At 37.0% G+C, this 26,494-nt stretch overlaps 2 protein-coding genes across 8 annotated transcripts in view; both read left to right on the plus strand.

Annotated features, from left to right (window-relative positions):
• The window catches only part of TTC21B (tetratricopeptide repeat domain 21B), a 34,619-nt gene extending 29,656 nt beyond the window's left edge, over nucleotides 1–4,963 (plus strand). Inside the window, exons 27-28 of one of the 5 annotated variants that reach the window (XR_013774839.1) lie at nucleotides 1,488–1,555; nucleotides 2,471–4,963. Coding sequence is in view for 4 of the 5 variants with exons in the window: in XM_079310644.1 (XP_079166770.1) it covers nucleotides 1,488–1,555; nucleotides 2,471–2,548 (146 nt within the window). In the remaining variant the exon portion in view is untranslated. The remainder of the gene's footprint in view (nucleotides 1–1,487; nucleotides 1,556–2,470) is intronic. The other 4 variants (XM_079310644.1, XM_079310645.1, XM_079310647.1 and 1 more) reach the window with 4 other exon arrangements.
• A 1,882-nt stretch (nucleotides 4,964–6,845) lies between these two features.
• On the plus strand, nucleotides 6,846–25,551 carry GALNT3 (polypeptide N-acetylgalactosaminyltransferase 3). 3 transcript variants are annotated; one of them, XM_079311576.1, is made up of 11 exons: nucleotides 6,846–6,905; nucleotides 14,575–15,169; nucleotides 16,479–16,651; nucleotides 17,835–17,984; nucleotides 18,235–18,469; nucleotides 19,197–19,314; nucleotides 19,749–19,949; nucleotides 21,031–21,162; nucleotides 21,777–21,878; nucleotides 24,384–24,536; nucleotides 25,012–25,551. In XM_079311576.1, the coding sequence occupies exons 1-11, from the start codon at nucleotides 6,848–6,850 to the stop codon at nucleotides 25,132–25,134; spliced, it is 2,040 nt and encodes a 679-aa protein (XP_079167702.1). In that variant the 5' UTR covers nucleotides 6,846–6,847; the 3' UTR covers nucleotides 25,135–25,551. The 3 variants fall into 3 exon arrangements, with proteins under 3 accessions (XP_079167702.1, XP_079167703.1, XP_079167704.1); XM_079311577.1 differs by lacking the exon at nucleotides 6,846–6,905 and adding an exon at nucleotides 6,958–7,062; XM_079311578.1 differs by lacking the exon at nucleotides 6,846–6,905 and adding an exon at nucleotides 7,423–7,486.
• The last annotated feature ends 943 nt before the right edge of the window (nucleotides 25,552–26,494 follow it).

Genomic DNA, 26,494 nt, shown 5'->3' on the forward strand with positions numbered 1-26,494 from the left:
TGTGGACTTTTTTTGGTGTTAGGATGAGATAGTCTTTGGCATCAGCTGAAAAAACAGTGTTTTTTAAAAAAGGTTTTAACTCCTATGCAGATGAACTGCTAAACACTTTGTGTTTTTAACTGTAACTGCTGGATGCTGCAGTGATCTGGTTCATGGCTTTATCTAATATGATCTGTTAATTAAAGTAACATTTTATTAATGGGACTAAATGTTTGTGGATTAGCTCCTGCTAACATTCTGAAAATGCACATAAATAGATGGATTATCAAAACTGAAGGTGCTGTGAGTCCTATGTACTGTGAGTCAAAAAGTTAGGAGAGTCAGACCAGAGGAAAGCTTGTGTCAAAACAGAAATAAAAGTGACTGATAGAAATCTAACTTAGGTTAAATAGAAAAACCTCTTTATATCTGAGTTTGGGTGTGGCAATTTTTATTAGATGTTCCTGTAGACTGAGCAAGCCATGGTGGTTGTTGCTAAAATATTGCAGTTGTTGATCAAGTAAAATGTATTAGAAAGAAGGTTTAATAGTAAAGAGTTATGATTTCTTGAGTTTGTATGGACATAGATCAAGACTTTTCATTTTTTATTTTTAAATCCACTAGAGAGTGTAATTCAACAACTGCAAAACCTTTTGATGTCTAGATAGGAGAGTTCCTTAGTGAAATTAAGCTGTGAAGTAATTCTGCATACAAAAGAGAGTGTGATACTGGAGGTACTTTGTGCACTTGTTTCTAGTTTTGCATTGTGAGGATTATCATGCATTAGAACAAGAATGGTTTAAGCAGCACTAATTTCCATCTGGCAAGTAAAGCCATACAAACTGGTACCAGATCCTGTCTTTGCCAGTAAGGATAAATTTAGAAATGAAAGATCTAAAATTACAAATTTTGGAAATTGTATGCTTATAATGGTTTTTTCTCAGGCCTAGTCTCTGTCCAGACTGATATACTTGAGCTTTACCTCTTTGGTTGAAAGTATCAGCCTGGCGTGTTGCTATTCGACTTGGCTATTCCATGTGACTTTTTATATCAGTGGTTTGCTGTCAGTGGTACTGAATAGCATTTTAATTCCTTAGTTCATTATCTGGTTTGGGTTTTTTACTTTTCTCCTTTTATAATGGAATTACCTTTACAGAGGGACAGTGTATTGCAGGCCACAGTGAGAAACTCTGTGGGATACCATGGTAATTGAAAGAAGGCAACCATTATGTATTCTCTCTAGTAGCACATGCTTTCCAGAATAATGTCTCCTTTTGATTCAGACATAGCTATCAGTGTGTAAAGGACTTTTATTTACTATTTGAAGTGACTTTCAGGAAAAATTTTGATGATTACCAGGCTTATATGAGACAACAGTAAAAAAAGCCATACTACAGAAACACACAGCAACCCAAAATAAATTCAAATGTGGTATTTTTTTAATTCAATACAGAAACTGAAATTGTTGTTTTTCCTCTCCCCCTCTTCCCTCACCCCTTTAATTACAGGCTACAAGCTGGCTTTCAATTACCTGAAAGGAAAGAGATACGTTGATGCAATTGATGTTTGCCATAAGGTAGAATTTGTATGTGTTTAACACTCTGTCTCCTGTAGCAACGTTCTTTTACATAATGACCTTTTTTTTGGTTGAGTTTACATTTCTAAAATACATAGCTTAATATCAGAAAAGTGCTCTATCTAAAAAGTTCAATTGAATTAAATATCCTCTTCATAATCTGCTCCATCTTGAGCTCCATGGAACCAGATAAATAAAAGTGGCTGGCTATTGTATGTGAAGAGATATTCAAATAGTACCACCTTCTTTTGGCCATGTGAAACCATACAGAAGTATAGCTGAAAAAAATTATCAAGTCAAATATTAGTATCAGAAGACACTGTTAGAAAGTAACTTGAGATATAATCTTTGTATGGTCCAAACATAAGCAGAGCAAATGCAGAGTAAGAGGAAGGGCTACTATTAAAGAAGTGCAGGCAACATTATGAATTAATAATTGATAAGATTAATTTGCTCTTTGTGGGATGAATAAAGATAATTAAGAAGGACAAAATGAATGGAAGGGTAAGAGAGAAGAGGGAATTGGAGGGAAGGAGATGAAGTAGGTAGAATATGCTAAGAAAGAGGCAAGGGAATGAGAACATAAAGGCAGTTAATCATTTCAGAGAACGTATGCTTAAAACCTCAGAAATCACTCTACAGGTCCCTTCTGATTGATGCATTTCAAGCCACCCAGAGGCTTTAGCCCTTTACCCTCATGTCTTTTGAACCAAGGTGAAAGGACAGTGGAAATGAAGCAAAGTGTCTTTGATACAGCTGGTTTTGACTTGCATATGTGGTGGTCTCTATCCACAATTCAATATTTGTGCATTCTTAAAACAAACTCATGTTTTTATTTTAGTTGTAGAATGTGTAAGTTCAGTAATGAGGCAGATTACCAATTCAGATCTTTTAGGATGTATTGTCTTTTGACAGGTCCTTAAAGCTCACCCAGACTATCCGAAGATCAGGAAGGAAATACTGGACAAGGCTCGTGCATCTCTAAGAAACTGAATTTGTTTTTTGTATGACTCATGGAGTTTTGTTAATCAGACTTTGGAAACTATGAATGAAATACTGCAGTGAGAGAGATCACGTCAGCAAAAAAAACTGTGGATGTGATGAATTTAATATTAGAGATCTGGATTATTTTTATGAAAAATCTGCAACCCTGAAAGAAGTTGTATTTTTCTCATCCCACGTGTGTTAAGTGCCATCATAACAGTGTGTTACAGCATTATAAAAACGTTTTAAACATATAACTCAGTATTTTGTTGTGTTTATTTGAAATAGCACTAAAACAACAACCTGCCTTATCTAGTGCATGTGCATTGTTAAGATTTTAAATGTATTTTAGTTCATGTAACCCATTACTTCATAATTACAGTGTAATCTTTATTAGTAGAGGTGAACTTACAAATTATGAGAGGATTTTATTTCTACATATACTAAAGGCATCCTTTATTTTTTTTTAACTCTTGAAAGAAAACAGCTGTATGCATTGTTCTCAATTAAATTTACATTTTTAATGAAAATGTAGCAGTTAAAATTTATGTCCTGTGTAAATACTCAGTAAAGACTTTCTTAGATCCTGCAGGTCTTACACAGAATTTACTTTCTACTCGTGCTATTATCCACCTGTCAGATTTCCATAAAGAGAACAGTTCTTAATTTGTAGTGGATAGTTTTTCAACACTTTATGTGTAGACAATATAGTCATATATGCAGAAATTGACACTGATTTTGTTTCATCTGTATAAAAGATGTTTTTAGGGAAGTAACTTTTATTTTAGGGGATTATGATCTTGTCTCACATACAGAATATACCTGTGGATCTTTAGGGGCAGAGTTGCATCATGAATGAGTGCAAGGAAGAACAAAGATCGGGTTACTTTTCACTGATGCAGAATTTTTGAAAAATGCTGTTGCACTGCTGTATTCTGTTTTCAAACAGCAATTTATGTATATCTTAATAGAAAAGTAATGTTTTGGCATGAAAAGGGAATTCTAAATGGTAGTGATTAAGTTTTTATATTTTATAAGCAATTTCAGTTTTTAGTTTTTCCTGTTGACTGTCTAAAGTCACTTTCAGTTTGATTATTATTGACAACTCAATGTTAAGGCTACCAAAGGGAGCCTGTTTACTGTTTTATCTAATTTTACCTATCAATAAGTGGGTGCTGTATGTTGGGGAATTTTTAGCCTTGTTTCCTGAATACAATGAGGTGCATCACTTAGACAATGATGCTGCCTGCTGGTGGTTGCTAGTCCTGCATTCCAGTAACTCTGGAGCTGTTGGTCAGCTAAACTAAAATGAATAGATGTGTCTCAGGACTATAACACTTCTGCAAGATTTGTGTGAATATTAGAATGTCATTGGAATGACTCATTTAAATAAATGGCCTCTGCTTCCCTAGGGGTCCTTAAAACTTACTTTATGGATTTGTCCTTCTCTTTGAACACAGTCAGTGTGTACATGACTGTACCAGGCACAGTACAAGCCTCCTGTTTTTTGCATGTAAGTTTTGCAGCATGACAGAACTCAGAGGAGGAAGATTTAGTACATTAGGGAAAAACTGATGCTATGGGAGTGGAATGAGGAACATGGAAAGATCTGAAAAATACTGAGGATGGGGAGAACTCTGACAGGTGTGCTGTAGGGGTCAGTAAGCTATAAATTAAACAACACTTGTTGGTGGGGTTTGTTCACTATTAAAAAAAATAAGTACTTATTGAGGCAGCTTCTTGTAAAGCAACATTTCTTAGCATTTAGCTGAAGTTCAGAATAAAAATAGGTGCAAGGTGTTTTCAAAAATGTCAAGACATCTGCATCTGGTTGGCTTTTCTCCTAAGATGGACATTAGCCTTTCATAAGGTGGGTGTGGCAGATTGTCATGACAATGGTAAGTTACAGAAATTAGTTGATATAAATTGAACTGAGATTTTAGGCTTTCTGTGGCTATGTATACACCATGCAGGTAAGATTTCTGAATTCCCATTAGCCATTTAGGCACTGGTGTCTTTTTATAGATGAGGTCTTTAAAATGGGAGTACAAATGAGACATGTCTTTGGATTTTAGCTTTAAAAAGAAAGGCTCTAAGTAGTCTTTCTGAAAAAACTTTGCTTTAATATAATATTCTCAGAAGAAATAAATGTCCTTTCTATATCCCCTTTGGTTTATATAAACAAATTTGAGTTTTCCTGTGCTGCTTTTCTCCCTTTTTTTTTTTAACTTTTTCTCTGCAGAAGAAATGGTTTAATGTCACACCTCTCTGCTTTTACTGTTTCTTACTTTAAAAATGCATGTTTGGTGGGGGGTTTTAGCTCCTTAATAAGTGGGTTTGAATGGAACAGACTTCTGGGATGGAGGGGAGTCAGTAATGCCGATTTCAAAGCCCTGCACTCTTCAGTGTGATGTTGCTTAGCAACCCATCTTCCAGTTTTGCCTTTGATGAATAAAAGAGGAGAGTGAAGCTGTGGTTTCTATTGATTCATTCAGTGGAACTGAAAATCTAAGCATCTTATAGCTATAGCAACATAAGCCATAGGTGTCTCTTTCTCTACTCTCTTGTAGTACTCCCTTTCATCTGCAAGTACAGAATGCCTAGAATATATTCTAGAGAAAATTAAATTATTTTTGGTAACACTATGCTAAATAAAACTTTCTGTTTTAATTTGCAGCCTTGTTTTTAGATTTGTACCAATGCTAGAAAGATGGTCTAGGGAGTACTATTAAGCAAAAACAATTAGTATAAATAGCTAAAAATAACTGAAGTAGTAAGATTCTTGACAAAAATAAGTAATTTTAGGGGGTTTTTTTACTGGTTTCTGGACTAGGTTTGACTATTGCAAATAATTTCTCAAATATGGCTGCACCAGTTTTTAGAAAGGCTGTAGACTTTCTAAAATCAGGCAGCTCTGGCTTAGTAGCATAACATTTAATCTTGTTATTCATTCAATGAGTGAGCAGTTTTATAAACATACTTTAAACAGAGCTTATATTGTTAGACAATTTGCTGAAGATTTTCTTTGAAAGGTGACATTTCAGAGGAGTCTCAGTGGCAGTGGATTTTGGCTCTTCAGAAATTGCTGATAAAGAACTCATTAATATTATAAATAACCATTATACATATACATTCCATATTTAGTGCTGAACAGGGGAAAAATAGAAAAAGAACTTAAGGAAATACATCACTAGCAGTTACTTCTCCATCAGCTTATGACTATGCCACTTTTCAAAGATCTTAGTGATTTTGCTATCTAGCTTTATTTGCTCTGTGGTTTTACCTCTTGCTTCATCTTGCAATGAAAATAGAACTTTTTGGGTTTTGCAACAACATTGCCCTGCCATTAAGTGTTGAGAATTGGGTGATTACTGCAAAATTCTCATGCTTTTGTCTCTGCTAAAAGTTGTTGCTAATTATGTGACATGGTGCTTGGTAGAAGAGAAGCTATGTGAATGGTCTGTCGTGTTCTGAAGTGAGGTTTTCGTTTGTACTGTTCTTGATGTTTGGGTTTTTTAAGGAGTCAGTATGCTGTTAATGCAGGCTTTATTTTGGGAAACAGCATATTTTTAAAAGTTCACTCTAGAAATTTGCCTTACTTGAATTTTGTGCTATAAAAGTTGAACACTGGTTATGCCTGTCTCCGGTGATAGATTGCTTAGCACAGTATAGGCATCAGCTGTCAAAGTAATAAAGGAAGGATTTTAATATCCTAGAAATAAAAGAACCTATGAATTGTGAGAGACTCTGATCTAAATCTTGTTCCTGGGCAGTATTAATCTCCAAAAGAATTGACATCATTTTTGGCACTGCTGTAACACAAATCAGTACAACTACTGCCAGCTCCCCTTGTACTTGCTGAGCAGCTTTAGAGACCTGCGGTTCAGCAGCTCACGGGGAGCTCCGAAGGGCTGCGCTGACACGGTGATTGTGCTGCTCTTACGAGAGAGGAGGAAGAAGGGGAGACTCTACACTCTCAAGGAGTGCAAATACTACTTTGGGTTTTTTCTCCGCACATTAAACCATCCTTCTGTAGAAATGTAATTTTGTACCTATCTCTCTGGGAAACTACATTGTGAAGAGAAAGAGCTGTGTGAAATCCCTTCTCCCAGTCCGTGATCTCAGCTCAGAGGGATTTTGTGTCCTGTTTCCAGCACTGGGAGTGCTTGATCAACCCCTTCTGGCACAGCCTAAGGCTTGGGTGGTTGCAGCAAGCCCCGCAGCCGTGCAGGGGGCCCTGGCTGGGTGCGCGCTCAGTGGCTGTGCCCGAGCCGTGTCTCCCGCGGGTCGGGTCGGAGCGGGAGCGGGATGGGCGCAGCGGCTCCCGGGCGCGTCCCCGGCGCCGCCTCGCGCACCTGGGCGCCAGGTGAGGGCGGGGCGCGGGCACGCGGGCGCAGGCGCGGGGCGGCCGCGCGCACCTGGCGGGCGCGGGGCGGAAGCCGCAGAGCCCGCCCGGCTCCGGCCTCCCGGGGCTCCGGTGCCGCTCGCTCGGCAGCGCCTTCGCCGTCCTCCCGCCGGACGAGGTGAGTGGGCGAGCCGCGGGAGCACCGCGCGGCTGCGCTCCTCCTTGGCTCCTCCAAGGGCTGTGGCCGGCGGCGGGGCAGCGTCCGGTGCCGCTTCTCCTGCGCTCGCCGCAGCCCGTGCGGGCGCGCCCGGCGGGGCTCGGCGGGCGGGCGGGCGGGAGCCGTGAGGTGCGGGAACGGTGCGGGCGCGGTGCGGGGGCGCGGCGCCGGCGCTGCCCTGGGGTCCCCTCAGCCGCCCCTCGGCGCGCACGCTCCACGCGCGGTGCCTCAGCCCCCCCGGGCCGCCGGCCCCACGGGCCTTGCCGGGCCGGGACAGCCCGGCCCTGCGAGCTCCGCTCCGAGAGCGGGCGGGGAGGCCAGGCTGCCGCCTGAGCGGACACGGGGCTCCGGGAAGTGCCGGCCGGATGCACTGTCCAAACTGAAGGTATTGACCGAGGGAGGTGTCTCTGCCACGTACGGATCCCGCCCAAGGGTTTGCCCACAGTGCCGCATTGATTCGGGCGGCAGGGTGGTACCAGCTGTGTACATTGCCAGCTGACTCTGGTGTATTTCATCCTACTCGAAGGGCTTTGAAAGAGTTGTCGCGTTGTCTGTTCCCTCCGGCAGTTTGTTAGCCTTCTGCACTGCAGGTGACAACGCTTAGGCAATGTTTGCTGAGTTTGAAACTGACAGAAGAAGTATCCTTTAAATTTAATAACCTCTGTGTAATGGATTTTTTAATTCCTTTTTAACACTGTGTAAAATACCCTTTTACAAAGAAGAATTTATTAATAAAATTTTTTGTTGGTTAAATAAAAAATCTTACTGGAAGTACATATATGTATACATCCCAGTAGTGTTATACATGTTAGTCTTCTGTAACAAGAAGACCTCCTTTGTTTAAAATATTATAAATTATATTGATCAATTCAGTCTCGACTAAAAGCAGTGCTACACTGCTGAACTGCCAGACTTAGAGCCTGAGACAAAGCAGCCATCTTCCAGGGTTTGGTTTCCTTTTTTAGCCAGGTTTGCTCAATGTCCTGGTCAGCTTGGCATCTGCTACTGTCATCTCGAGGCTTCTCAATAACAGAGCAAAGTAAAAATTAAGTTCATTACAGAGAGCCTGAATTGCTATTTTTGTTGCACTGTGGGAAGGAGCAGAACACCAGTTTTCCTCCTCCTCGTAACTGCTATTGCCACTTGTCCCTTTTTTGGGGTGGGGTAATACGAGAAGCAGCCCAGATATCTTAAGCCCTGTCAAAATAGGAGCAAGATATGATTGCCCTCTCTGTGATATCTCCCCAGTGTCTGTGGTTCTAGGTGAACACACACTCTGTTGCTTTGAGATTATTTTTTTTTTCCCAAGTTTGCTACCTGGGCTGCCTGTTCAAGAGCCGTTACCTGTTCCAAGGTTTTCCCTCTTTTGGAATCAATGTAGAGAATCATGTTCATGATATGAAATGCTGATCAGCTGCCTGCCACCACTTAGAAGTTTCTCATCCTAATCTGCTCATTGTTGTGCCTGTCTTCTATGAGATCTGAAAGTGTCTCAGGTTTCTAAACTATAAAGTGCTAGAATTTTTTCAGTCATGTAAAGCATGGATTTATTCACTTGCTGTCTGTCTTATAATTGTCTGATTTTCCCTAAGACTTAGAAACAGAGAATCATATCACAAAACCACTGACAGTAATTTAGCAATTAAATTCTAGCTTCAAGTGACTAACTACAGTGGACTAACATTATTCAGCAGTGAAATGTATCTGGAAAAGAGACATTGGAGTGGGGAGAGGAGGAAAGTGAAGACAACTATGGGAGCTTCCAACAGTCTCTATGGCAGTTACTAACCCAGTAAATCTCCCATGAGGAGACTTTCTTTGCTCTACACTTATCATTTAAACAAAAGTTTAAGGCCACTTAGAAAACTGTGATTTAAAGACCTGCATTTGATACTTGGATGTTTTTGTTATCTTAGAAATGTTCCTACAATCAGAAAAACAAACAAAAGTCCTCTGTTTATGGTCCAGACATTATCTTCTGGTGCTTAAATGAAAATGAGACACTAATCCTTCTAAGTTCAAACAGCACTTTACAGCTGCTATCATGCTCACTTTTCATCATGGCATTTTTAGGGGAAGTCTAAAATAATTTTAACGGAGGCCCAAAACAATCTGACCAAGGAAAAAAAGGAAAATACAGAGTTAAGTGAAATTTACATTTGAGATAAGTGCATGTCATTTACATGTCTCAGATCTGTAAAAAATTTTTATTATGCTATCAATTGTCAAAGGGAACTGTCTATCTCTGCCTGTCACATATAGTGCTTGGCTGTAGAAAAATGCTAGTAGTGCTAATTTTGAAAGAGCATGTGGAAGTTTGAGTTTGAATCACCTCCATTAGAATACATAGAAGAAGATTTGGTGATGGCTTGCTGGAGGTTTTTCCTCTTTTTTATTCTTTTTTTTATCTAAATGAAACCACTGAAGGGGGTGCTTGACCAAGTTTGTTTCAGCAAGCTGTTCTGTACTGTTGCTGCTCAGAACTTCTTCAGCTTCTTCAGTGTGCTCCTCCAGAAGGAACTGCTTCTCATTGCTCTGTAACAATCAGTGAGGCAAGTTACATCCAGTACTTGCTGGAATAACCTGTGCTCTTAATGTTCCTAAAATGAAGGCTCAGGAACTGAACACATTCAGTATTCCTCTAGCAACTTTTTTCAGGAATAGAACCACATTTCTACTGGCTGAGATTCAAAGAATGTACCTGGATGAACAGCACCTGGGGTTTGTGAATTTCTGTTTCTTTTAGATATGTGTACCCTGTTTAGGAGTGCATTCACTAGGAACTCTAAGTGAAACAGATAAGCAAGTGTGGAGACAAAAACTAAACAGCTGATTCTGTTTCTTATTTTCATGTCTTTTGTTTTTTTTTAACTTCTGTGCATTTCATCATTTGTTCCTTTATTTAAATCAAGAGCTAATATTCTTGTAAACAGTAGCATAATTTGCTAAACTTCAGCAACTTGTTTAATTATCCCAGATTTGTGAAGTGCTTTTGAATGGTTTTGAGTCTGTGAAGAATCTTCATATTCCATGTAAAGCTAGACCTTTATGAAGGGTTCACTCTGAGTTGGATCCTTAGTTTGTCAACAAAGGTGATTATGTGAATGGATGTTCCTCTGGGATGAAGTTCTAGGAAGTGCAAACAGTTTTGTTCAGTGATGTATTTTTTTATTTATTTTCTATTAGAAATAGAACCATCAATTTCCATGGCAGTAGAAGATGAAAATATCATTTACCAAATTGATTATTTCAGTAACTAATTTTTTATTAGCACCTACATTGATACTCATGCAAAGAAAACAAAAAGCCCTGTCTAGAATTTTAGATTCAGAAATACCAGTAGTGGAAATAGTACTTCTTACAGTTAAAGTATCCTGAAATATCTTTGTCAGACTTTTGCTAATTTTTTGAGAACAGTTCATCATCAGTGTCCAGTTTCTTTGTTTTTTTTCCTCAAGTTTTTGCTCAGTGTTTTTATTTACACACCCACCGTCAATTAAGGGATCTCTAAAGTTTGAGGAAGTGATGGTATGCTTTGATAACTAGGAGAAACAGACAAACTTTTAATGAGACTGTGCTTCTGGAATTATAGAAGAGTTAGATTAAGTTGAAGCCAAGTTATGTAGTTAAATAGTTTTGGTTAGAATAATTCTGAACTATTTTCCCCCTATTTTTCCCATTTTTAGGATTTTTGGTTTGTTCTGGTTTTAGTATTTTTACTTATTCTTTTAGGTTTTAGTGTTCTATAAGCAATATTGTCAGGAAACATTTGAAACCTATTTAACATTTAGATAGAAGAAAAGTAGATTTTAAATTAAAAAAAAAAAACAAAACCTGATGTCAAGTATATGGTGTATATATATAAATTTTGTCTCGCATGATTGGAAAGAATTTTTGCTGATTTGGGTTAATGATACTTCCACTTTTTTATAAAAGATTATTCTGTATAGTGTTGTTCAGATCAAGCTGACCAAAAAAAAAAAAATCAGATTTTTCTGCTTGTTGGCTACATTAGCAAGGCATTCTTGTAAGAGTTTTTGCAGACAGTCTGACATCAGAACCAGTGGGTGGCATAATGTAACATAGACTGCATTGAATTCTCACACGGCCCATGTGATATGGTTTGAAGTAGTGTGGCAGCTGTTTTATGGCACTTTAGAAGAATTCAGTAGTACATTTTTGTTTTCTGGTTATTTTCTTCCTAAAAAAAAAAAAAAAATCCAGTTATCTAGTTATTTCAAATTGCTGTAAGAATCCAGACTGCTATTAGAAAATAACACCAACGAATAGAAGATTAAATGCTTTGCTAAACAGTCACCCCAGGGAGTTTAATCATGCCACATATTTCTTCAGCATGTCCTGGAGAACTGAATAGTAGCTTGGTCTGTGTTTGCTGACACATTACTCTGCCATGAAAATGTGAGAGGCATTTGTGGGGAATAAAGATTGTATTTCTGACTACAAAAATATCCTGGTAAAAACACTAAATAAGATACAGCTTTCATGGCAAAAGTTCTTTGGACAATGCAGCTTCTGTTCTGGAAACTGCTACTGTTTTATGTGACAAAGAACTCTTCTCTTATTGTAAGCAATATCCCTAACAGATATTTTGTCAACAAAGCTACACTCAGCATTTGTCTGTATCAAAAGGTTTTGCTGTATGCTTGTGGCAATCAAGCCTCTGTCCACCTGGCATTTGCTGCACATAATATTCCAAGGCTGTCACTTGATCCTTTCTTAAAGAAAAATCAATGACACTCGTTTCTGTGGCATGCTAGTAGAGTGGACTAATCCACACTGAAAAGGTTGTGTTGCTGTCTTCCACAACCCACCTAACTCCAGAGAAGGTTCTTTTCTAGGGACAGACACATTTCATATGTGTGTTGTGGCAGCATCACTTGTTTCTAGTGCCTCTTATGACATAATGAATTTCAAATATACGTATAGATTGATATAGGTATATATATATAAAGATGTGGGGCTTTTTTTTCATTTGAGGAAGATATATTTATATTGTTAATTGATTTCTAAGCTTTAAGATTTACTGGTATCTGATGTGCTTGTGCATGGTGCACTGCGAAACAGTAATGTGATTTTCTTTTTGATGTTGTTAGGAAAGCATTCCTGGTTAGCAACCTGCAGGGACTGTAGCCCCTGCAGTGCTGAGTGCTGATCTACACATATAGTTTGTGTTTTACACAAATGCAGTTGTGTATTGCATTTTCATGGATAGGTTAGGTGGTGAGGATGACTGGGGCTGCCTCCCCACCACCACTCTTATTTAGGGCTGAACACAGCTGGTTCCAGCCAGCTGTAAAATAGACCCACTGTTGGCCAAAGCTGAGCCACCCAGTATAGCAGGTGGTGCCTCTCTGATGAGGTATTTAAGAAAGGGTAAAAGATACTGCACAGCAGCTGCAACAAAGAGGAGTGAGAAAAATGACGTTGCAGAACCCAAGGTCAGGAAGAAGGAGGGGAGTAGGTATTCCAGGCCCTGGAGCAGATATTCTCCTTGCAGCTCATGGAGAAGACTGCAGTGAAGAAGAATTTCTTTGCTGCTCCTGAAGGACCACCCCAAAGGAGGTATCCACTCTGTAGCCTGTGCAGGACCCCAGGCCAGAGCAGGTGGATGTACCCTGAAGAAAGCTGCAGCCTGTGGAGAGCCCGTGCAGGAGCAAGATACTGGCAGGAGCTGTGACCCGTGGATGTCCTATGCTGGAGCAGTTTATGCTGAAGTACTGTACTGGATGGAGAGAACCTGTGCTGGAGCAGGGCAAAAGTGTGCAGAGGAATGAGTGCTAGAGATGAAGTCTTACAAGCTAACCACAGCCCTTATTATTCATTCCTTCTGCACCACTAGACAGAAAGGGGAGAGAAGAACTGGGAATGAAAGAGTGAAGCTGAGACAGGGGAGGTAGTTTGAACCTTTGTTTCTCACCATCCTACTCTACTTTTAATTGGTAATAAATTTAAATTCATCATTACAAGTCTGTTTTCCCTGTGACAGTAATGGGTAAGTGATCACACTGTCCTTAGCTCAACCCATGTAATTTTCCATCTTATTTTGTCCCCACTGTCATGCTGAGGATGGAAAGCAAGAGGGTGGTTGGGTTGGTGGCTGGCAGCCAGTCAAGATCAGCCCACCAGAAACTGTGAAAAAAAAAAAAAGACATTTTTCAATCTGGCAGTTTGGTAATTTGCTTGCAATCCTTTCATGGGGAAGAAAGTTTTTATTTGGAGTCTTCCACTGTAAAGGTATCAGTATTGTAGTCCAAATGTTTCAGCAGTAAGAAAAAATGGGAGAATAATATGTGACACAGAGATGGACTGGTTTGTTTGGTTTGGGGGTTTTTTTGAAATTTTGTGTGTTGAAAAGCATATTTTTGGTACTTTTTGCATGATCTAATATGCTTCCTCTCTGCATTGTTTTAACAATAACTAAAAGTTATTGTAAAAGTAAGTGTAAAAACACTTAGTAGTAGTTTGAATGTATGGGTTTATTAAGCTGACATAAGCTTTGAAAAACAGTGTAATGTGAAGAAATCCAGATGCTTAGTTTCTCCTGCAGATTCTTGAAGAAAAGCAAATAAGGGTGGGAGGTGTTTTCTCAGACTTGTATCTCTTCCTGAGTATATATTACTCCAGTTAAGACCTAGTTGTATTTCAGAGGAATAAATAGAAAAGTAGTAGGTTTTTGTGTTTTTGTGGTCAGTAGTGGGAACTAACTGTGACTTTAAGCTAGATGCTATTTATTTCTCTTCTTGACTCACATACATGCAATTTAGACAAAAATTATGCTATTCCCTGAACAGCTATTCCAGCTATTCAGGCTGGTGGCAGAATGTGTCCCCTTCTTGTAAACTGCCAGTTTGGCAGAGAGAATTTAATTCAGACCACTTTGATTTTGGTAGTCCTCAAATTCTTTCATAGTTTCATCTTTGAAAGCAAGGGAATAATTATTTGTCTGTGAAAAAGATAGTGGTGGAAACTTGAAAATTGTTGAAATATGTTTATTGAAAAGTCTTTCCTATATTTTAGTTCACTTCCCCCATGACTCTTTCTGATATGCAGCTTGAACTAATGGATTGATGTTACCTGTTTTTATTCTGTCCCATCATTGGACTAAAATTCCCTGCTTTCACAAGACTATTCTAATTTTAAACAATCTACTTGGAAGAAAATAAACTTGAAGTAGCTGTACTGTGCAGAAATAATGTTTTATTCTTGATGGTATGCCTGATTTCTGGGTCTTCTATATAAAGTGTATTTAACAAATAAAACCCAAAACAAAAGGCAGGGAAAGGACATTTTGGGTATCTTATAGATAGGTTTGGTGTATCTTTAAGAGATGTAGTATGCATAATAGTTGACTTTTGGGAGCTGTGAATTAATTCATTCCCATTAATTTTTTATGGCTTTACATAGTTGAATATACTAGATGTCTAAATGAATACTATTTGTTTTAATTTTCAGGTGTTGCAATTTCAAGAAATGCTGTGACATTTTTGAAGAAAAATATTCAGAAAAACTTTTGTTGTGTGAAAATTTTTACAACTAGAATGGCCTTGAAAAAGACACCTAAACTATTTAAGACATTTTTTCACTGGAAACTTTGGAAGTTTAGCATTATTGTGTTTGTCTTTCTGGTATTTTTATTTTTATTACAAAGAGAAGTGGGTGTTCAAGATTTTAAGGATGAAGCAGGCATTGAGCCAGTTGTTGGAAAAAAAAGTCATGTATTAGGTCTTGTGTTAAATGCTGTGAACAATATGAAAGGTGCAAAGCCAAAAATGCAGATAAAAGCACCCATTAGACAAACTAAGAGTCCTGGAGAGAGACACTGTTTGCCAGGGCACTATACTCCAGTAGAACTGAAACCCTTTCTAGATCGACCAGTTCAAGATCCTAATGCTCCTGGAGCTTCTGGTAAAGCATTTAAAACCACCAACTTAAATTCAGAAGAACAGAAGGAAAAACAGCTTGGAGAAGAGAAACACTGTTTTAATGCATTTGCAAGTGATAGGATTTCTTTACACCGAGATCTTGGACCAGACACTCGACCTCCTGAGTAAGTTGAAATGTGTATGTCCTAATATTTGTAAAACTTCTCAGAAATTCAGACTGCAAAGTGGCTTGAGTTCAGCAGTAGGTGATAGTTTAGGAAACTCTCCTAGCTATACATAATGATTGGCTGTACATAATGATCCATAGTGCCAAAGCCAAGAATGTTTAGAAAAGCTCAGTTCTTTCATGGTTTTGAATTCAAAGCAACCATATTTAAATAAGGTGTTCTGCTTTTGCCTTTAAGGCTAAAATTTCTGAGTAACTTTCAGGAAGCCTGCCTAGTTTTACTTAGAAGGAAACAAAAAATGTGGTTTCAACACTTTTCCAATTAAAACACCACCCTCCATTTTTTTCAGTATTCCGCATTAATAAAACCGCTGGCATAATTTAATAAATTAGGGATTGTAAACTGTTGAACAAGGTAATGGAAGATCTCAGCAACGATCTTGTGATATTGAAGAATTTTTAAAATGTAGACTGTAGGACTTGGGGGGGGGGTGAGTTAGTTATGGGCAGTCTCTGTCAGTGTCAGATGGAATGTTGTCAGCCATCTGTGCCAGAAGTGGGTGAACTTACTGAGCTGCTGCTGCTGATACATGTGGTGCAGCTCACCATAACCTCTCCTAGAGCAAAACTGGGGAGATTTTGCTTGTGTATCTTGTGAGGCAATGACTGTGGTTATTGCCTTGGGGTGTCCTCCAGGCCCTAAAGCTGACAGGTGATAAATAAGTGTGTGACTTAGGAATATAGCATTGTCATCTTACTTGTCATTGAGTCAAAAGTTATGTTTAAGATATTTCAATCTTGAAAAACTTGTGGGTTTAAAATTGTATCCCTAGAATGGGACATGCTGCCCTAAGGCTTACATTCTACAGAGCTTTGAAATTTGAATTAGATAGTTTATATTTTTCCTTGCAAACACTGAATTTTTCTAATAAATATTCTTCTTTGTATTCTTGGGTTTCAGCAGTAATGGTGACTTTTGAGTTAGCTCAGTCAGTACCTGCTGTTCTCAATAAAATAACATTTTCTCCAGCAGAAGGCCTGGGTATTTTATGAAATGTACTCAAATGTGTGTCAGACAGAAGCAAAACTAAGTTGTTCAGTTCTTGGTCATGATATTTTGAAAAATACTCTGAACAGCTGCTCCAGCTGAAGTACTTATCTTTGCACTCCAAAGCTGGGATAGAAAGCAGAGAAGCAGAACTATTTAATGTCCATAGTTAGAAAGTTTTGTGCTAGAAAGAAAAGTTTAAGAGTTTGAATAAAAATTCTTGTCCATTTTGTAACCCCTGACACTTTCCAATTTGTAGATGTATTGAACAAAAGTTTAAGCGTTGCCCGCCACTGCCAACCACAAGCGTTATCATCGTTTTCCATAATGAAGCCTGGTCAACTCTGCTCAGAACCGTGCACAGCGTGATGTACACATCTCCTGCCATACTGCTGAAGGAGATTATTTTGGTGGATGATGCCAGTGTAGATGGTAAGAATTTCTGCTTTCGCTTCTGTTTTTGATTCCTTAATTGAAGATATTAGGATTGCAGATAAATTGACTGAGGATGTCTGCTTACCACTATTCACATGTATAATAGAATCCTAAGTGGTTTTGTTTCTTTCTTTCTTCTTTTTTTTTTTTAATGTAAAATAGCCCTCCCCATCTTATTTTTCCCTAAGGTAGTCAAATATGAAATTCCTGTGCTCTAAAAGGTTTTTAAACCCCATTTCTATTTTTTCCAATGCTGATTTACCTGCATAGCTGCTTGCATGATAAGTAGCTTTGTAATTGGTATTTCAAACCAATTCCAATTTGTAGAACAAAGTATCCAAGTATAAATCAGCCTAGACTTGCAGAAATTTGCATTTTATCATAGTGGTTGATTTTGTGCATATAAGTTTTATAATGATGAAGGGCAGTGTCTTTATTAGACAGTAAAATTATTTAGTGGCAAAATAATCTTCAACAGTCAAGCTGAGTATCAAAAATAATTATAGATATACTTAGTGTGAACACAAATGCAAGTTCAAAAAACTTTGTATGCTTAGCTTTAGATGAATATGTTTATACATACTTCTATTAATGTATTTGCACTTTTTTGCAAGTCTGTATGGAGTATATTGAAACACTTGGATGTGAAATGTTTTCATTACTAAGTCTAATACTAAGGATGGGCAGAATAAAGAAGATGATGTGGGATATATCATGAGAGATGTGGTTTCTTTCTCAAAATCTGAACATTTAAATAGTTTTTTGTATGGCTTCTGTTACTGTTGTAAATACTGTGGCTTTTGTCTATATGTGCCATAATTAAGAAAAGAATTTGCATGTTCTGCAGATAATGTAAGTACGAGATCCATTTGCTATGAAAATGGAATTGGTATTCCCATGGTTAACACTGCAGCAGAGATGTACTAGCACATCCTTTCTTGCTCAGAATTATTTTAATGTTCCATCTCCTATTCTCTGCTGGTCACCTCTTCCTACACCCCTATGCCCAAAATACTCAGACCCTAAAATTACCTTCAGCAGATAGGAATTTTTATGGCTTTGATGTTGAGATAATTTTTGGGGTTAGTGTGAGTTGTTTATCTTGTTTGCAGAGAGTAACATTTTGGGCAGTGGCATGTGTATGCACTGTGAATATCCTAACGCTGATTTTTCTTTCTAGAATACCTACATGATAAACTAGATGAATATGTGAAACAGTTTCAAATAGTTAAAGTAGTCCGTCAGAAGGAAAGAAAAGGTCTGATCACTGCACGGTTGTTGGGAGCTTCAGTAGCAACAGGAGAGACCCTTACTTTCCTGGATGCTCATTGTAAGTGTAACCTGTAACTATGTCAGGTCTGGCTCATAATGCTGTTGTGTTTGATTGAATGTTTCAGATTTTTTATGAATTATAAATGTTAGAAATATATAATCTTTCCTATTGCCATTTCATATTATTGAAAGTATAATTAGCAATGTTACTTTAAAATAGTCTGTATTGGCTTGCTGGACATGTTAAAATATGCCCTTGTACTACTTTATAGCCAAGCAAAAATTCAGTGTTCTCATTTTCTCCACAGGTGAATGCTTTTATGGCTGGTTGGAGCCATTATTGGCAAGAATAGCTGAGAATCCCGTTGCTGTTGTAAGCCCTGACATTGCTTCTATAGATCTCAATACCTTTGAATTCATTAAACCATCTCCTTATGTGCATAGCCACAACAGAGGAAATTTTGATTGGAGTTTGTCATTTGGATGGGAGTCTCTTCCAAAACATGAGAATAAAAGAAGAAAAGATGAAACCTATCCAATTAGGTAAACATAATTTGAATACTATTTAAATGCTTCTGTTTTCATGGAGTTTATCTTATGAACAGCAGTTTGTAAATAATTTAGTTCTTTTGTAAGTAATTTAGTTCCTCAGATCAGTATAATCAGACATCTTAGATGTTTTTCTTTAAGAACCATATTTTAAAGCATTCATAAAAATATAGCCTCCTCAAGATAGTAATTTCTCTGCATTGCATCTTCTACATATGGTGGAAATTGCCTATGTTCCTAGGGGAAGGGGCAAAGGAGGATTATAGACAGTTATTTTCAGAGACAGTACAATGATTCTGTCTCCTCATTCACTTTACTTGGAAGAATGACAAAAATGTCAGAGCACCCAAATACTAGGCTGATACAGCAGTGCATTTAATGATAATTGTGCCTGCTTTGTCCACAGACAGGTTACTGGTCTGTAGGAGTTATGCTTTTGCTTGATATCCTCCATACAGAGGAAATATGTTGGTTTTTGTGATGCTTTCTTTTATGCCACTAGTCGTTAGTCTGAATGAATTCTTAATAAATGGCAGTAAGCTGTAAAATGAGACTGTGTGAACATATTTAAGTGCTAAAAGTACTATCTATGTCAGGAATATGCATCACTGTAGTGAAATACTAACAAGTGCATGGAAAATTCATAGAACAGTTGCACCATGATTTTGCATCTACATTTAAAAAAACCTACTGTCTTTCTTGTTAAAATTTGTTTTTGCAGAACACCTACTTTTGCTGGAGGTCTCTTTTCAATATCAAAAGACTACTTTGAACACATTGGAAGCTATGATGAAGAAATGGAAATATGGGGAGGTGAAAATATAGAAATGTCTTTCAGAGTAAGTTAGCTCTCTAATTAGCAATTGTCTCTATGCTGACAGTGTACAGGGAGTTTGAGAATAAATTAGTATTAGATATTGATTCCCCTGCTCAATTAGCCAACTAGGACAAGAAAATTTAATTACTAATTACCTATGAAATAGAATGCAAACGTGCTCACTAAACTGCTTTTAATTTTTTTTAAATGTTTTGAGGGTTGCTATCTGAAATGTGTGTTTCCAGGGTTTATCTGATTAGGAGATTCACTTGTATATGGTGTGTATATATATATAAATATATATATATATATATATATATATATATATAGGCATGCCTGATCTAGATAGTCTTGCTAGTGTTTTGATGTGTTCTGGCAAGCAATAGTATTACTGACTTTTTTTCCACCCCCTGAATTGTAACTGCAGTGTACTTACACACTAAATGTTATTATTAGGTATGGCAATGTGGTGGACAGTTGGAGATCATGCCTTGCTCTGTTGTTGGCCATGTCTTTCGCAGCAAGAGTCCCCATACTTTCCCAAAAGGTACTCAGGTGATCACACGTAATCAAGTTCGCCTTGCAGAAGTGTGGATGGATGAATATAAAGAAATATTTTACCGAAGGAACACAGAGGCAGCAAAAATTGTGAAACAAGTAGGTGGTGGTGGTGGTATTAGAAATCACACTTGCTGCGGTGAAAGTTTTGGTGAGCAAAAGTTATTTATTGACAAAGTATGTAAGGATTCTAGATTTTTAAATGAAAAGATTGTTCAGTTTGCTTAATGCTGAAGCCCCAACAAACATGGAAAAACGGAAGTGTTTGGTTGATAAATGTTTATTTTGAATGGTGAGGTTTTTTTTATTGGTGGTTTTCTTCATACTTTCCCCTGGGTTGTTTGCATTGTGCAGGTACAGGAACTACCAGAAGAACATGAGAGAAACTACTGAGTGTAGACAGTGTAAACCAGCTTATTTTCTGGAGTGAGAAAAATGTCTTGTTAGTTTCAAGTTGTTTACTATTCTTACTGAAAAATCAGGCTTTGTTGTTCTTTAGTGGCAGCATAAAACTTAATTGATGGTGGATAACCATCTTATCTCTATCTCCTTAAAAAGTCAGTTACTTTCAAGTAAATAAATATTTGGGGTTGAGGTTGGCTTATTTATTTTGTAAGTTTTCTGCCCAGCTGGAATCTAGAGTTTTCTTTTAGAAGCTATTTTTCCCCCCTTCATGTGATAAATTCTTATGACTGTTGTATCACTGAAAGCATTACATTTCCAAGAAATGTTCAGCAGCTAAACAACTGAATTTTGTTTGAGAGATTCTACATTGTACTGAATATCATGCTAATTATTTCATTAATCCAGTTTGTTATTTCAGCTTATGCTTTTAGTGAGATCAGGTGACTTTATGGTTGTCATCAGTATGGTCTTATTTGTACTCTTCCACTTCATGGCACTGTGTTAAAACTTTATTAGGACTAAAGATACTTCTATGCTATCCATCTTGCAATGTATTTTTCTAGTAAGTGCTTAGAAATGTTGCAGGCAGGATGTCATTTGGTAGTATGACACTGAAAGAGCAGTAACTGTAGTAGTACAGCATTAACAAGAAAAAAGTCAACAAAGGAAGCTTAAAGCTTGTCTAGTACTACACAGGATATCATAGCTTTACATGTGCAAAATGAATGTTAACATATTGTCTTCCATGCTTTTTTTACCTCCTTTCCTTTAACAGAAAACGTTTGGAGATATATCAAAAAGACTTGATTTAAGGCAGCGCCTGCAGTGTAAAAATTTTACCTGGTACCTCAGTAATGTTTATCCAGAAGCATATGTGCCAGACCTGAATCCTTTGTTTTCTGGATATGTAAGTTTAATTTTAATTGCTTTCTATATTCTTTGTAGTTCAGGAAGTTTGCTAAACTCTTTTACTACATTAGCTGTAACTTTTAGACTTCAGGTATCTTTAACTGCTCTAGGGTTATCTGTCACTACTCTGGAGAAAGAATCTCTTCTGCATACCTTTTATAGCTTTATCAATAGCTATGTCATTTTCATTTTTGATTTATGTCAAGTCATTTTCCCTGCCAAATAACTTTAGATACTGCATTGCTAAAACAAACAAACAAAAAAAGTAATCATTCTTAGCTTGAGGTGAACATGAATTTTTAGCATGTATTTACAAGTAAAACTTCCTCCCGTTTTAAATACTTTATGTGTATCTGTTCAAATTGTGATTTGAATAGCAGTAACATTGTACAGAGGGGGCTGGTAGCTCCAAATGTGACTGTAGTTATTAGGCTTTTAGTTAGAAAAGATTAACTGAGAAAACAGGAATTTTAGATGTGAGCATAGCAGAAAGTAAAAATGAACAGCTGTAATTGTTGTTAAACTCAATGTGACTTTTGTCTATGACTGAGACAGTTTAAGTTTCTATCATTCCACTAAGCTTTTTTTATCCTGATAACACCCTTTCTTTAGTTAAAAAATGTAGGTAACCACCTGTGTCTGGATGTTGGTGAAAATAACCATGGTGGCAAACCATTGATTATGTATTCTTGTCATGGACTTGGAGGAAATCAGGTAAAATATATGACACCTGATTTTTGTTCTCTCTCCCACTGTATAAAAGCTTTTAATTAATTTTAGCAAAATTGACTGATTTTTAACATGCAATTTCTCTCCTTTATATCTTTTTTCCATTATTTTCTTTAACAGTTAATTCCTATATATATATTTAAAGAAATACTCCATACTACTCTTCATGTCATGTCCTGTTTCTGATATTTTAACTTCAGTATACAAATTCAGATTTCAAACATATTTGCCCTCTCTTTCCTATGCAAAACCTTTTCATGCTACCCTTATGCCTGTCTTATATGTGTTGTCTTCTTAATTCTTCTTTTCCTTATGCTTCCTCCTATTGCTTCTTTCTCTGTCACCAGGACTCGCCCTGTCAAGGAAGATGTTGGTTGGAATCCAGCCCATGGGAGACCAAGTGTCCAGGCCTGAGCCACCTTCCCTATCATGCTTGCAGCCTCACAGTGTGAGGTCAAAGTGGCCTAACCTGTACTGGCTAATGTGTGAATAACACGATTCCATTTGTTCAAGAGGAGCTCTCTTTGGTCCATAGCTCCTGGAGGCAGCCATGGTGCTCTGTTCCTTCTACAACATGACTTGCAATAGATGTCAGATACTGACTTGTCATTTCTCTAACACTAACAATGCAACATCTCCTTCCCTGCCCAGAAATACACACTTCTCTGTTGCCTTTAAAAGTGATCCTTAATAATTAAAGGTCAGCAAAGGTCTAAAAATTTTATTAGAATATAATTGTTGTCTTATGGGGGGGAGAGTGTTTTTTTCCAATTTTAAGAGACATCCATTGATGGCACTGTGAAAATTGAGGCACATAATTCTAGTCAGGTGATACTTTCCTAATCATTTTTTGTGAGACACAGCATGCTGTCTATCTTAAGAACTACCCTACTACCCTATTATGCTGACTTCTTACAGGATTGAATTTGGGATTTTATTCAATTGTGGATTAATACTATTAGCCTTTTCACATTGTCACAGTCATTAATTTGGGAACACTGTAAAAAGACTTACTAAGAGATCTGCTATATGCTTCTATTGTTCTCCAAGTTACCTTGTGCAATACTAAAACTCTGTTCTTTTAAGTGTTAAGTTTTTCTGTTTCCTTCCTGCTACAAAATGACAGTCTGAATCCCTTTAAATGCCAGCCTTCAGACTGATTTTGCTGATAATGCTTAAGAGATGCATATTTGTTTACTTAACCCTTCTCATGTCAATGCTCTATTTTCAGTTGTCCTCTATTCTTTACCAGGCTTTTAGCAATGTAGGCTGGTATTTCCCATACTGGCATCTTTGTCCATGTATTTAAAATGAGAGTAGAAAAGAGAACCTAGTTTTCAGAGTTATACATCAGTTGTTTATCATTCTTTGTTTTCAGAGTATTGGAGGCTGGGAACATGCCCAGCTCAATATCCAAATAATAAAGTTCTAAGCATAGGTTTCAAGTCATTATTTTCAGGGCTTGCAGAGATTTTGAAGTTCCAAAAATAAATCAGGACAGATTAAGTCAGATTACCAGATTAAAAGTAAATTACTATGTCTGAGAGCTAAATGACTAAGCAGGTCACTCCTTCAGTACCTGTTTTGAGGATTAATGCTGGTCATACAGTCTTAAGAGAGATGCCTGTCTGTTCCTCAGTGCTGTTCCCATTGTTTCCAAATGAGGAGGTGATTGCTGACCACTGGAAAATGGAAGGCCAAGGGGGGGGTAACTTAATATTCAAAATAAAGATATGATGAAGGTGGCTGACATGCAGAGGCCAGAAACAGTAGCAGTGAGATGTCATGTTAGGGACCCTGAGACCAGGATGTTAGGTTAGGGCTGGAGGGGTAAAAGAACAGCTGTGACTCTTCTTTTAGAAGTAAATCCCTGTTAGGATCAGAAGTATAGCTGAGCCTTAGGAGTACTCTGCTGTCAGGAAATACTGGTAGAATTAGCTCAAAAATACATATTTTAGTTACTTTTCTAATGGTTACTTCACAAGAGGATATAACAGCATCGTATCGTTCACACTTATTGTTTACATCAAGCAGAAAAAGTTGGCATAGAGCAATCAATACTGTTTTGTGTAATAACATTTTTTTTTGGTTGCTCTAAGAAAAACCAAAATCTAGCAACAGAACTGAATACAGATTTTTAAATTTCAGAAATGCAGGAATGTACTCTACTCTTCAGTTTGTCTCCTTGAATTATATATGGTCTGTATGGGAGTAAGATTTTGCATCATAGCACACATGCAGCAAATGTTATTTCCAATTTATACATACAAGTATAAATTATTATTGCATTTAACTATTGAAAACTGTTTTTAGTTCCATTAACACTTTTGAAGTGTTACGCTAAAAATCAGAGGAATTATTCTGTAGTCTCAAATTTTTGAATCAGAAATTTATTACTTTGTGTATGGGAATTGGAAAGGCTTAATTTAGTTTAGTGCTTTTCTTTGTGTTTGACTACCAATTTTCTTTTTTTTTTTTAAATTTAAATAGTACTTTGAATATTCTGCACACCATGAAATTCGCCATAACATCCAGAAGGAGCTTTGTCTGCATGCTGCCAAAGGACCTGTGCAGCTTTTGGAGTGCACCTACAAAGGCCAGAAAACCTTTGCTGTTGGAGAGGAGCAGTGGCTGCACCAGAAGGTACATGTCCTGTGCAGTGAAATGGCATTTTTATTAGTGATCTTTGATATTAGTTAATTTTGGATTTCCAATAAATGCAAAAATGCTGGCAAAACAAAATCTCTGAAGCCAAAGAAGAGTCAGTTTTGTTTTTGTAGGAAAATGGAGATAATCTCAGCTTTTCAGTTACAGATAAAAACTTAATGTCACTAGTAGGAATGTCACTTAAAAGAGCAGTTGATATCCTTTAGTGTGTTTCTCTAGACATCTACCTGGAGGTCAATTCAGATGTTTTGTATTTTTAAAATACTTCACAAAACTTCCCTGACAAAGCAAGTTGGCACTTGCATACTGCTTATGTAATTTCTAGCCCCCTCTACACCACCTGTCTGAGCTTACTCTTTAGCACCCAGCTTGGGAGAAGAACTGTGGCAGAAAATAACATGTTCATTGTTTGTTCACTTTTTTTTTTTCCTCCTTTTTTTTCTCACTTTAGGATCAAACTCTGTACAATGAAGCACTACATATGTGCCTTACAGGAAATGGAGAACATCCAAGCTTAGCATCCTGTAATCCATCTGACCCTTTCCAGAAGTGGATCTTTGGCCAGAACAATTAAGATTTGGTATTACAGGCCAGAAGCATTTTATTAAAAGAACCATTCTGAACTGTGATCATATACATATACTGGATTTTTATGTGATAGTTTAAATGCAAAATGTTTAAACAGTTTCTTTTTCCTCTTAAGTTGGATATAATATGAGTCATCAGAGATTCCCTGGGAGTCTGTCATACCAAAGATAATTGAGATCCTGGTTATATTTTGTTTACAATATTTCTTTGATGAGATTTTATATGTTGACCACTGATTTATGGATCCTATTAGTTCTCTTTTATTTTAGGGGCCATAAGTGGAGTTTTTTTGACATACTGTAAGTACTTCTGAAGAAAACTAATTTTCTCTGTAGTGTCATGAGAAATTACTGTCTATGGTCTAAAACTCAATACACTTTATATGAATGTTTATATGCTCAAATGGCTGATTTTTTTAAAAAAATTTGCTTTACTCAGTGAAACTTCCTCGAAATTTTGTAAATCTTTTCACTTGGAAAATTAAATATTTAACTGACAGGTCAAAGCTAAATAGGATACCACATTATGCTCAGCTTCTAGAAAGTCAGTTTTGTAGAAGAAAAAAGTAATTCTCACTAAAATATGTATTTATAATTATTTTAATGGAAAATCTGCTTATTTTGATACTAATCTTTTGTTTAGCCAAAACTACTTGTATAGTTTTTTTTATATTTCATGGACTTAAAATGTATCATAAAATTGTATTGTAGTAGGCTCCCAAGCTGCTTAACATTCACACATTTTTCAGCATTCTGTTCATTATTGCTTTTAAATGTTATCTACTAAATTTATGCCCCTTTTAGTGATCTATGCAATATTTATCTCACAGGTTTCTAATGTTGTCCATAAGTAATTTCTCGTGCCAACACCTGCATATTAATATTTTTTTCTTGTTTATTTCCCCTTTTAAAAAGGACTGATATTAGTTTTAGCAGTCTGAGTGAGACTTTAGCCTTTCTAACTATTCTTCTAATTACAGAAAACAATACAGCATAATCAAATATATAATCAATTTTTAAAAATTTGTAAAGTGAAGACAAAAATATTTGGCTGCATGATCAAATATAAAGCTGAGAATAAATTTGAAGGGATGGGTACTAAAGGGTGAATAGGACAAAAATACACTAATAATAAATCTGTTCTTTTGTCCTAGTAATTAAGTAATATCATTACAGATAAATGCTAACTTAGGTATGGTGAGTGAATGGATGATGATGTGTGGGGTTTTTTTACTTCTATGCTGGGGAGGGAGCCTGTCTGTTCATAATTTAATGGTACCTGACTAATACGTTTTGTTTCTGAATAAAAGCAAGAAAAATTGCTTTCAATACTTGTAAGTCATCTAA

This window comes from Erithacus rubecula (assembly GCF_903797595.1).
Source record: "Erithacus rubecula genome assembly, chromosome: 8".
Classification (NCBI taxonomy): Eukaryota; Metazoa; Chordata; class Aves; order Passeriformes; family Muscicapidae; genus Erithacus; species Erithacus rubecula.